Source organism: Xenopus laevis, chromosome 7L (genome assembly GCF_017654675.1).
Source record: "Xenopus laevis strain J_2021 chromosome 7L, Xenopus_laevis_v10.1, whole genome shotgun sequence".
NCBI classification, from domain to species: domain Eukaryota; kingdom Metazoa; phylum Chordata; class Amphibia; order Anura; family Pipidae; genus Xenopus; species Xenopus laevis.
The window spans coordinates 120,397,202-120,410,617 of NC_054383.1; the positions used below are offsets into that span (position 1 = coordinate 120,397,202).

At 39.7% G+C, this 13,416-nt stretch overlaps 1 protein-coding gene across 1 annotated transcript in view; it reads right to left on the reverse strand.

Annotated features, from left to right (window-relative positions):
- The window catches only part of hsd17b14.L (hydroxysteroid (17-beta) dehydrogenase 14 L homeolog), a 22,076-nt gene extending 8,906 nt beyond the window's left edge, over positions 1 to 13,170 (reverse strand). Inside the window, 5 exon segments of the mRNA NM_001135071.1 lie at positions 1,003 to 1,094; positions 5,796 to 5,862; positions 8,879 to 8,976; positions 10,450 to 10,485; positions 13,051 to 13,170. Coding sequence (NP_001128543.1) covers positions 1,003 to 1,094; positions 5,796 to 5,862; positions 8,879 to 8,976; positions 10,450 to 10,485; positions 13,051 to 13,156 — 399 coding nt within the window. The 5' untranslated portion in view covers positions 13,157 to 13,170.
- Positions 13,171 to 13,416: the final 246 nt, after the last annotated feature.

A 13,416-nucleotide genomic window follows, 5' to 3' on the forward strand; every position in this document is an offset into this window, starting at 1 on the left:
ACACACGGTCAGAAAATCTTACGAATCCTCGATTCGTCCAATCAGATCTTTGCGGCTATGGCCAGCTTTAAAGGGATACTGTTGCTAGAAAACATGTTTTTTTTCAAAACGCACCAGTTAATAGTGCTGCTCCAGCAGAATTCTGCACTGAAAACCACTTTTTAAAAGAGCAAACAGATTTAATTTTGAAATCTGACATGGGGCTAAACATAATGTCAGTTTCCCAGGTGCCCCCAGTCATGTGACTTGTGCTCTGATAAACTGCAGTCACTCTTTACTGCTGTACTACAAGTTGGAGTAAAAATTCAGATGAAAGGTTCACTGTGACAAAAAAAAAAATTGTGGCGCATCAAAATTGGTGTGCGCATAAAAATTGCCGCACGCATCAAAATAATTCAGATGCCCATTGACTTTAATGCATTTGGACATAATAGCCACATGTATAAAAATTGTAATGGACGTGCTTCAGAATTATTTATATATAAAATTATATAGTTTCGAGATTTTTTCACAGTTTCTGGAGTTTTTCGGTGTAGTGAAACGGGACATATTCGCCCCATCACTACCTGACTCCTCTGCTGAAAGATTTGTTTGCATTTCTAAAATTGCTCCCCAACCCCACCTAGTGGTAGACATGAGAATAGCACCAAAGCAGGAAAACCACTGCTAAAACTGCATTTCCAGCGCTGCAAACAGGACCCATGTCACGATATATTACAATGAGAAGGGGAGAAACAATAGCTGTCTCAAAGCAGTTACATGCTGAAGTGCTGGTTCTTCTCAAAGCTCAGAATCAGGCACAATGCACTGACATGGCTCCTACACACCAATATTACAGCTAAAAAATACATATGTTGATCCAAGAATAACATTTTAAATAGTAGAGTGAATTATTTGCAATGTGAACAGTGTCATTGAGAAAAAATCAATAAACCTCAAAAATCATGACAGAATCCCTTTCAGGTCCAAAGAACCTGTGTTTGTGTGTCCATTATCCATTACCTTTGCAGTCAGAAAATAGCCAATCAAATTCAGATTCAGAAGGTCACGGAAATCTTCTGCGCTGGTGCCATCTATCGTCTGTTCTGGTGGATCTATAAGGAAACCATAACTGAGTATGCTGCTGCACACGGACATTGCTTTTACTCATGAACAGAAATAAAAGAAGTGGGTGATTTGCCCTTAGTTGGTACATAAACACATTAAAAGGGTTGTTCACCTTAACATTAGCATTTAGTATGATGTAGAGAGTGATATTCTAAAACAGTTTTCAATTGTTTTTTATTATTTTTGGTTTTTGAGTTATTTAGCTTTTTATTCAGCAGCTCTCTAGTTTGCAATTTCAGCAATCTGGTTGCTAGGTTCTAAATTATCCTGGCAACCAGGCCCGGACTGGCAAACTGTGGGTTCTGGCAAATGCCAGAGGGGCTGCAATCAGGTCTCATAGAAATTCAGTATTTAGTGGGCTGGTGGGAGCTGTTTGGGCCTCTATGTGGAATGATTTGGCCTCTGTGTACCTGAAATACCAGGGCCTATTTTAATTCTCAGTCCGGACCTGCTAACATCCATGCATTGATTTGAATAAGAGACTGGAAAATGACTGGAAAATGACTGGAAAATGAATAGGAGAAACCTGAATAGAATGAAGAGCAGTAACAAACAGCAATAACAATAACCGTGTAGCCTTACAGAGCATTTGTTTTTTTAAATGGGGTCAGTGACCCCCATTTGAAAGCTAAGTCAGAAGAAAAAGGCAAATAATTCAAAAGCTATAAAAAAATAATGAAGACCAATTGAAAATTTGCTTAGAATCTGCCAGTCTATAACATACTAAGAGTTACCTTAAAGGTAAACCACCCCTTTTAACTGCCTTTTAACCTAAAACATGTTTTGCACAGTGTCCCCAGCATTAAGTGCCTCGCTGGGCACACACGAGCACCATATGTAAATTTATATATATATATATATATATATATATATATATATATATATATATATATATATATATATATATATATATATATATATATATATATATATATATATATAGTGACAAGTGACAGCAGTGACTATAGAAAAAAAAACAAAAAAGTAGGGTAAATTATTTCAGGTTTATTGAGTCCGACGTTTCAGTCCTATATTGGAACCTTCATCAGGGAAAGGTACTATAACAGTGCACAGGGTACTGTTATAAATGTACAAATTTGGTGCCAAAAGTAGTTGCTAGGGTACCCTAGCAACCAGTGTAATCAAGAAAATAGATAATATTAACACCAGTGTGTGGGGGAAAATGTGTACAATTATTATTACCGTTGTTTTACTCCAAGCTCAAAACGGCTTACATTACTCAGAGGCGGGCAGTAGTATAAGAAGAACCGAACCTCCCAGTTTAGGTAGCGCGACCCGTCCTTTACCCATATTGGTGGACTGGAACTTTAACCGGAACATATCAGTCCAGTGAACAGACGCGCTGGCTTGTTGCCTAGCAACCCGCACCCGCCTAGACCAAAGGCTGTACGCTGTGCCAACAGGGAATAGCGCTTCTGCACAAAGGAATACATAGGTCCTGGAGGGAACGCGGTCTACTATTTAAAGCTGACCATGGATGCTGAAGAATGCACAGGTGCTGAAGGGGACACGATCTAGAAGCCCTATTCCCTGTTGGCACCGCGTAGAGCCTTTGGTCTGTGGTTTGCATTATGTGGGCAAAGCCTCAACAACTTACAGGGAGAGAATGAACAATCACAGATGTGCGATAAGAGCGGCCCTACCAACGGGGAAAGTGGATCAGCCGGTCGCAAAACATTGGCTTAAGTCTAAACACACACGTGCCTGTTCCGAGGAGGGGTGGCAATAGGGATCTTTTTCTCACAAGGAAGGAATCGATGTGGATCTATAAACTTGAAACTTTGGCTCAGTGGCGTAACTAGATATTACTGGGCCCCACAGCAAATTATTTTTCAGGCCCCCAAAATGTTTAGAGGTTGACTTGTTTCTCCAATATTTATTGAAATTGTATATGAATTAGGGCCTCATGGGGTCCGTATTCCTCCTAGGCCATCCTGCAGCCGCAGGGTCTGCTTCCTCTATAGTTACGCCCCTGCTTTGGCTCCAAAAGAGTTAAATGAGACACTGCCAATGTCTCTGTTTGTTTAATTCCTTAGATACCTGCACACTATGGACAATGGGCCCTTATAATTAGTACATACAGGCCCCACACAGGGTATCGGAATGTATGCAGTGTTACCTGTCAAGATAAACTGAAATTAGTTAGCCTACCAGTATGTCTAAGGGTGAGAGTTGTAGTTCAACTACCCCCTACCGACTGACTTGGTGAGTAAAATCTGCACGAGTGGTGCAGTTAAGTTAGGACCTGATGGGACACAGGCAGCAAGCTCAATGAGTTGTTTCCTGCTGGCAGCCACTGGGAGATGGAGGTGTTGTCAATGTTAAGAATCTCAGACCACGCCCACCAAGTATGTCAAGAGAGAGAGAGAGAGAGAGAGAGAGAGATATGTTATTTAAAGGAAAACTATACCCCCACAATTAATACTTAAGCAACAGATAGTTTATATCAAATTGAATGACATATTAAAGAATCTTACCAAACTGGAATATATATTTACATAAATATTGCCCTTTTACATCTCTTGCCTTGAACCACCATTTCGTGACTCTATCTGTGCTGCCTCAGAGATCACCTGACCAGAAATACTACAACACTAACTGTAACAGGAAGAAGTGAGGAAGCAAAAGGCAGAACTCTGTCTGTTAATTGGCTCATGTGACCTAACATGTGGTTTGTATGTGTGCACAGGGAATCGTATGATCTCAGGGGGCGGCCCTTATTTTTTAAAATGGCAATTTTCTATTAATGATTACCCAATGGCACATACTACTAAAAAAGTATATTATTATGATAATGGTTCATTTACACAAAGCAGGGTTTTACACATGAGCTGTTTTACTCAGCATCTTTTAATAGAGACATACATTGTTTGGGGGGTATAGTTTTCCTTTAAGGCGGAACCTTTCACTTGTTAAAGATCAAGTACAAGCTACTGTTTTATTATTACAGAGAAAAAGGAAATCATTTTGAAAAATTTGGATAAAATGGAGTCTGTGGGAGAAGGCCTTTCCGTAATTTGCAGCTTTCTGGATAACAGGTTTTCAGAATAATGGATCTCAATATATGTATAATATACATATATTAGGGATGCACCGAATCCAGGTTTGAGATTCAACCTTTTTCAGCTGGATTGGGATTTGGCCGAATCCTTCTGCCTGGACCGACCGAAATCTTGTGAGTTTTTGTCACAAAACAAGGAAGTAAAAAATGTTTCCCCTTCCCACCCATTGATTTGCATATGCATTTATATTAGGATTCGGTTCGGTATTCAGCCGAATCTTTCACGAAGAATTCAGGGGTTTGGCCGAATATAAAATAGTGGATTTCGTGCATCCCTAATATATATAGTGAATAAAGTAGCCCCTCTTGTAAAATATAAGGATATTATAAGTTACCGAGGAGTTTCATGACCATATAAAAGTACGAGGCCGAAGGACGAGTGCTTCTGTACAGTTCATGGAACTTCGAGGTAACTTCTAATATCCTCATATTTTACAACTGGGGGTACTTTATTTATTATAATACACAAATTTCAGTGAGTCATGTGACAGAAATGACATCAGAACTCACCGTTTATAACTGATGACATCAGAACTCGCTGTTTATAAGGATATAATTTACAAGATATTCATGGCTTTTGTGTATTATATATGTATATTTTATACGTTTTACTGCAGTGTAGTTCCCCTTGTATATTCCATGTGCTTTTTACAAGGTGCTGTTTCAAACCACTTAAAAAATAAAAAAAAACCTTAGTTCTTGGATCAAGAATGGTTCCAGTAAAGTTAGTTAGAAGGGTTTAATTATATAAAAGTCCTCTTTTGGTTGAGTTAAAACATGAATTCAGCATTAAACATGATAATAAGGCTTTAATAACATGTCTTATAAATGCTGCTTATTGGCAGTGACTGAACTAGGTGTTATAGCACCCAAGGCAAATGGTAGCCTTCCAGCTTTTCTCAGTATATTTTACCCCTCCTCTTACCCACCTCTTTTCCTACTGATATACCCACAATCCCTTTCTTCCCTTCTCTGGATTTTCAACCTCCTCAATATTTTCTCCTACATTTAGGGGGTTATTTATCAAAGGTCAAACTTGAATTATTCGAGATCTATTATGCCCCGAAGCTGCTAAAAGCGCAAATCTGAAAATACTCCTCTTGTAGAAGTCAATGGCAGCAGTCCTTTTATCCATTTGAAGATGTTTTTTGCCTTCATGATTTTCAGGTTTTTCACTGTGGTTTTGCGCTTGAAAACTTGATAAATTTGAGGCATTATAATTTTTTCCCCTGGTTGCATTCAATTGAGCTTTTTTTACATTCGAGTTGTAAGTTTATTCGAGATAGAAAAAAACCTCACAAACTCGACCTTTGATAAATAACCCCCTTAATTTCAGTGTTTCTCTTGTCTTTTGCACACTACACTCCATTGTCAATTCTCTTCTTTTTCAGCCTTGTCTCTTCCCTTTGCACAATCAACCCCATCCAACCCATCTCATCCCCTCTCTCCTTTTGCAATCCCCTTCTTTTCTTTCCTCCTCTACCTCCTCTCCTCTTATTGAAGGTGTAGCAGCCATTTGAATTCCTTTAAAATGGGCAACATAACATTTAACTTATTTTAAGATCAAATTAAAGTTTTCGATCGGATTAAAAGAGACAGTACTTACGCCATCCTGCATTATTGATAAGACAGTCAATTCGTCCATAGGTCATTACAGTGATCTCTATCAGCTTCTATTGAAAATGAGAAAAGGAAATACAGAATTAGGGATGCACCGAATACAGGATTCGGTTCGGGATTCGGCCAGGATTCGGCCTTTTTCAGCAGGATTCGGATTCGGCCGAATCCTTCTGCCCGGCCGAACCGAATCTGAATTTGCATATGCAAATTAGGGGCGGGGAGAGAAATTGCGTGACTTTTTGTCACAAAACAAGGAAGTAAAAAAAAATTCCCCTTCCAACCCCTAATTTGCATATGCAAATTAGGGTTTGGATTCGGTTCGGTATTCGGCCGAATCTTTCACGAAGGATCCGGGGGTTCGGCCGAATCCAAAATAGTGGATTCGGTGCATCCCTATACAGAATATACATTGTGTTGGCTGGATCAGTCCTTTATACTGGGCATGTGTCCAGATCATTGCTGGCTAGCAGTTTAAAAGGGGTTGTTCACCTTTAAACTAATGTTTAGTGTGATGTAGAGAGTGATACATTGCAATTGCTTTTTTTTGTACTTTTTTATTCAGCAGCTCTCCAGTTTCCAGCTCTTGCAATTTCAGCTATGTTGTTGCTAGGATCCAAATTACCCCAGCAACCATGCATTGTTTTGAATGAGAGACTGGGATATGAACAGGAGAGGCCTGAATAGAAAGATCAGTAATAAAAAGTAGCAATAATAATACATTTGTAGTCTTACAGAGCATTTGTTTTTATATGGGGACCTCCATTTGAAAGTTGGAAAGAGTCAGAAGAAGGAATGTAAGTAAAAAACTATAATTTTTTTTAAAAAAAACCATTTGAAAAAAAATGTTTTTATGTTACTGGTCCTTTAACTTAAAGATGAACCACCCCTTTAATATAAAATATGCTACACATCATAGATTCAAACATTGGCCCAAACCTTGATGCTCTGGGCCATTCCAACTGACACCCACTATTCAACACCCCTTCCAGTTTTATGTTTTTTTTTCAATTCAGAACTGTCCCGTGAAGACAGGGACTCTGGAAACGTGTGATGTATCTGTTTCAGGGGTGTCACTCTAAACTGGCTTTATACCATTCAAACAGGAATTTACAGTGGATTCAGAGGAGAAGAACAATCACAAGTCTATAGGGTTATTTACTAAAATTAAAATTTATCTCATTGTCTCAATAAAAAAAAGCTTGACCAAACTCCCATGCCAGATTTTGCCTTATTTATTAATAAATTAACTTGATTTAATTGGATCAATAAAAAAAAGCTTGTACGATTTTTTTCTTGCTTTTTTCCCAACAAGCTTGAAGTTTTTTCCCAAAAACCCAGATTTTCTGCCTAAAACTTCCAAAGACTACAATAACTTCAACTTGGGATAGATGCCTCTCCCATTGACTTATACATTGCCTCAACAGGTCTGAGATGGTGGATTTTTGGATTCGGGCTTTTGGCAGCATATAAATAAAAAATTTGAGTTTTGCCCCAAAAAGCCCAATCAGAAAAATTCGAGATGTAATAAGCCCCTTAGCGTTTGGCTGGATCTTATTAAATACATGCTGTATTTGGCCACTCTCACCCTTTGTTTGCACTAAACATCTGTCAGTTTTTATTGCTGTCATTCCCCATCAGAGAACTGGAGCAAAACCCCCATGCATTATTACTACGAGTTGTACAAAGAAATGTCTCATAAGAACACTCAGCAGTTACCTGGTGGGCCAGTAAGATCTTTTCTATCCCATTCACAGGAAGAACAGAACACAGATACACAAATCCCATTTTTTTTGTTACAATTCCCGGCCAAGGAAACATAATTAAATAGGAACTTTACCCCAAAATGTAATTCTAAGCAATGTTCCAACAAACAATCAAAACAAATCAAACAAATGATTTATGCTTTCAAAGTTGGCCACAGGGGGTCACCATCTTGTAACTTTGTTAAACATCTTTTCAAGACTAAGACTGTGCACATGCTCAGTGTGGTCTGGGCTGCTTAGGGATCGTCATAAATGATCAAAATAGCACAAGTCAAATAATATCTGCCAGAAGCCGATACAGCAAGACTGATTAATAATCAGAATATACAGACTGCACTGGGTCCTGTATTATCATGTAATCTAATGTGGATTTTATAGTTTTTGTATTGTTTAATACAAACCTTCTCCAACTCTGCAGAACCAGTGGCTGCAGCAGAATAATCCTCCAAATAGAATCCCAGTTTATCTGTTTAAATCTGGCTCCATGATCTCTGTCCCTGCAGCTGGAGTTGGAAACAGTAAAATAATCTCTACACAGTCACCGACTGCTCTACAGTGAAACAAACAAAGCTGCTTGAGTTCTGCATGGCTGGGAAGTAAGGCGGGGGCTCCCCCTGCTGTTCATAAGTATGATTGTTTCCCTGCTCAGCAGTTAGGGACCGTCTGACAATTCCTATCCACAGCAGTAAATGAAGGGAGAATTTCACTGCATACAGTCAGGTTTCTTATAAAAACGGTACACATTTTTTAATTAAAGTATATTGGAGATGGGGTTCTTTTTCAATAAGGACAGTATGAGGTTTTATTTTTTTGCCTTTACATGTCCTTTAAAGTAATTATTATTGAAAGCAGTATCTGCCTGCCTGTTGATATTCTCTGTGCTGAAGCAGCCTGGGACAACTGACTTCCACTACTTTGTTTCAACCAGAACCAGAACCAAAGAACAGGAAGGGGTTAACCAATTGCAAAATCGTTTACAAATGACATTAAAACCATGAGACATGTTTCATGAATGTATATTAGAAAGTTGCTTAGAATTACATATTTTTTTTCATTGTGCAATGAAAAAGAGGTTTCGGGTAGTGATCAGTTTAGTGTCAGTACAAATCTAATCTTGATTACTTTGCTTTTTTTTTTAATGAGGAGTTAAGGCCACACAGCTGCGCTGAAACTAACCTACTCCAGCCAGTGGTTTCATGTGATATGTCAGAAGAGGGAAGTCTGGTCACACAGATCTTTGCTCTGACATGGGCAAGAGGGTTTCTTTTTCTCTTCCTTTCCACACTACTAATAAAGGGTTTCTTACCTTTATATCTTCTTCTTTTGTGACGTCACAACAAACATATCTACATTCTCCTGGCCCAGCTTTATTTATCTCATTCTCCAGAGCTTTTGCCTCTGTATCTACAAAAGAGAAAAAAACACAGTAATCAACTAGTGGCCTAAATGGGAAATATCTTTATATTTATTGTTTTTTTGTTTTTTTTAAATGCTGAGTTAAATATATGTACTGAGAACCTTATTTATTGTAATGGATGTGCTACCATATTGCTCTTCTGTTAAATTGGTTGTTCACCTTCCGTTTTTTTTCAGTTCAGTTGGTTTCAGATAGTTCACCAGAAATAAAAACTTTTTCCCACTTACTTTCTATTTTCTATGTGTGCCTGTTTTTCTAATATTGAAGTGTAAAGTTTCATTTTTCACCTTCTAAACAGCTCTGGGAGGGGGGGTCGCCGACCCTGTAAACTGATCTGAATTGATACATTTCTTATCTTTGTCCCTGCTGAGTAGAATCCCTGTGTTTCATTACAGGCCACTGTTAGAATTGATACAATAGTTGCTAATACTCCAGAGATGCTGTTGAGAAATGTATCAACTAATGGACCAAATTGGAACAGAATTTGCACCTGAATTACTGAGCTGCCAGACTAAAACACCAGAGGCAGGGACATTAAACTTTAAAGGGATACTGTCATGGGAAAAAATTTCTTTTTCAAAATTAATCAGTTAATAGTGCTGCTCCAGCAGAATTCTGCACTGAAATCCATTTCTCAAAAGAGCAAACAGATTTTTTTATATTCAATTTTGAAATCTGACATGGGGCTAGACATATTGTCAATTTCCCAGCTGCCCCTGGTCATGTGACTTGTGCTTTCTGGCAGGCTGCTGTTTTTCCTTCTCAATGTAACTGAATGTGTCTCAGTGAGACATGGGTTTTTACTATTGAGTGTTGTTCTTAGATCTACCAGGCCGCTGTTATCTTGTGTTAGGAAGCTGTTATCTGGTTACCTTCCCATTGTTCTTTTGTTTGGCTGCTGGGGGGGGGGGAAGGGAGGGGGTGATATCACTCCCACTTGCAGTACAGCAGTAAAGAGTGATTGAAGTTTATCAGAGCACAAGTCACATGACTTGGGGCAGCTGGGAAATTGACAATATGTCTAGCCCCATGTCAGATTTTAAAATTGAATATAAAAAAATCTGTTTGCTCTTTTGAGAAATGGATTTCAGTGCAGAATTCTGCTGGAGCAGCGATATTAACTGATTCGTTTTGAAAATTTCCTTTAAACTTAGATTTTGGAAAAACTGTAAAAAAATGGAAAGTACTTGAGAAACGTCTTTATTTCTGGGGAACAATCTGAAAAGAACTGAACTGAAAAAGTGTTTGGACGGTGAACAACCCCTTTAAAGGACAGCTTGGTGACCCAACCCTATGGCCAAATCACCATCAAAAATGGATTTAGGTAAAAAATGAGAGAACAGGGTGGAAAAAACTGAGCCTGTAGTTGCAGGGTTATAGGAGAACAGAATGATAAGCAATATTCATGTGTGTGATGCATTTCCCCAGGATGTGCGAGGATACTGTGAAGAGTTCCTTACCTTTTGAGCAGAAGACCACTCTGGCTCCATTCTCCACTGTAAATTCAAACAGATTGGGGACAAACGAGAGAAAAGAGTCAGTGCTGCAAGCAGATATATACTGTATTCATATTAGCCCATGGTACATATTGAACAATAGGAACAATAGTCACAGACATATACGGCACCACTAATCATAATATTCCAGCAAGTCATGTGTGGGTTGATCCAAAACCCTCGGTGTTCCATGAGTTGACTGCTGGTTGGGCGGGTTTGGGTTGAAATTTGGCCAATCATAGCAGGTTAGGGTTGGGTGCAGTTCAGCCTGGGGAAATAAACTCCTCCACTGCTCCCAAAGATCCCTGTCTTGGAACCAGAGGCACACAAAAGTAACATACAGCGTGAGAAGATGCAGGTACAGATGAGTGTGGGTCCTACAACAGCAACATTTTGTGGGTTAGGGTTGGGTCCAGGTTGAGTTTTTCCTAATTTGCACATCACTAATTCCATCTTAGATTGGATCTTGGGGTTGAAAGAACTCTTCACTCCCTGGGACCTTTTCTCTAAGCTTGCCCAAACCAACAGCTACTGGACAGACACACAGGGCAATGTTTAGTGGCCTCAAATCAGAAGTCCTAGGGTGGGGGGGGATAGGAGGGCAAATTGTGTCTTTCTAACCCCTATAAAACTATGAGAACCACTATATTTATACTGTAATATGGAATCGCAGAAGTAAGCCTTGGTGTGATGCACCAGGAAGGAAACCATCTGTACAGTCTCTCGGATCAGACAGCAAGTCATGTGCTGACAAACAACTTCAGGACAACTCAGTCGCACCCCTATGTCCCACAACCCACACTTGACACTTACGTCTACATGTAGTGAGTAATTTATCACTTCACAAAGACTAGAGGATCTGGATAAATGAGCGTCACAGCCAACAAGTAATGGAGCAGGTATGAAAAACCCACTGCCAGCTGACTTTCTCAGTTTTGAATGGGTCATTATGAAGCATATAGTACAATTTACATGACACTGCACTAGAGAAACACAAACTATCCCCACAGTAATAACAGGACAAATCATGTTCTCTGGACTTTGAGCTGAACTTGTCCACCCAACCAAGCAAATGTATTTGTAACTTGTCTGCCTGCCAAGTAAAGCCAAATAAATAGCACATCTAGTGCATTGTACACATTTCACTGGCCCCCATTATTTATATGGGACTGTCCAGCCTGTAACCCTTTGGCGCAACATTGCGTGTGCTAGAAAATATACCTCAAAAACAGCTGAAGGATCAGGTTGGCCTATTCTAATATAAAGTGTAACTGTCTGTAACCCTTTCTGTTGCTCCCCACTCTTTCACCAATGGCTGCTACTCTGGATGGCCCCACAATGTGCAGGGTTGGGGGCATTGCCCTTCTTTGCCACCTCAAACTCTATTAGTGTGATTAACCTGTCAACCTGTTGACCTGAATCTCAAAGAAAAGTAGAAATAAAAATCCATAGTAAATATACAATTGCTGTGGCTGAAATTCATCAGTACGAGGGTGTCGGACTTCTCATTTTCAGAACTCCTTTTTATGTTGTAATGGCCCCTAACAATGGAGAATCTCAGCACCAGAGAATTTTTGTTAAGTAAGACAAATCATTCACTCTGTCAGTGATGGATATGGGAGACAAGGTTGAACCATCCAAACAAAGGATTGCTCCTTCAGTGGTGCCCATATTCTTTTAGAGTAAAGATTAGAGTCTGCAGATGCCCTTACTGTACCAAACAAAGATGGTTTGGGTCAGACCATTAACAAAATCCAGTCTGTGTACATCCACGTAGGTTTCGGATATTCTTAATGATCCTCTACATCAGGGGTCCCCTACCCATGAGCAACATTTAAATGTAAAAAGAGTTTGGGAGCAACACAAGCATGAATAAAGTTCCTGGGGTGCCAAATAAGGGCTGTTATTGGCTATTTAGTAGCCCCTTTGTGGACTGGCAGACTACAAGAGGCTCTGTTTGGCAGTACAATTGGTTTTTATACAACCAAAACTTGCCTCCAAGCCTGGAATTCAAAATTAAGCACCTGCTTTGAGGCCACTGGGAGCAACATCCATGGGGTTGGTGGGCAACATAATGCTCATGGGCCACTGGTTGGGGATCACTGCTCTACAGTATCATGATAACACCCATCACTGTTAGACATATTTCTCAATAAACCTCAGTCCCTCAGTGATGTAAATTTTAGGGTAGGGCAGAGAGAACAGTAGCTCCCAAGATTAGTTGGGCCCACATTAAGCTTACAGACCCCCAAATTGGCCTAGTCACTTTATTTCGGGGGATCATGGTACCAACCCCAAACAGTACGAAGACGTTTTTTGAGTTCTGACTCATAGGTTGAGAATTTTTGCCATACACTGCAGTTACACGGATGCACTGCCTGAAACCAGTAGGAAATGGTGGTCCCTGGGCTATAGAATTCAATGACCAGGGCTGTATTATGCCGCTGCTCTTATACACAATAATAAAGGCAGATGAGATTCATTGGCACCTGCTGTTGTTCACAATCATTTCTGCATTAGTTTCTTATTAGTTATAAACTTTAACAACAAACTGTGAATCCTTACCAAACTCCTTGACCATTGCTTCTCCAATGCCCTTTGTGCCCCCAGTTATGACAGTCACCTTATCCCGGTACCGTAGGTTCTGCTCTGAACACCCACTGGCAGCCATGGTGCTTGTCGTTGTGAGGATCCCAGCAGCAATGCACAGAGTTGGGTGCACAAGCAGAACTTGAGTCACGCTCTGGGCAGCTGATCTAACAGGAAATACATTGGCTGGGCTCCAATTATAGGCATTATGGGGGATGTAGTCCTGAGAAGTCAGAGTTATTTCTATGTGGAATCTCAGGTTTTTGTATGAAGCTCCTCCAGCGGGGTGTGTTTATCTTTTGTAGGCTGAGAATTCCCTGGTAATTCTTCCACATTAATCAC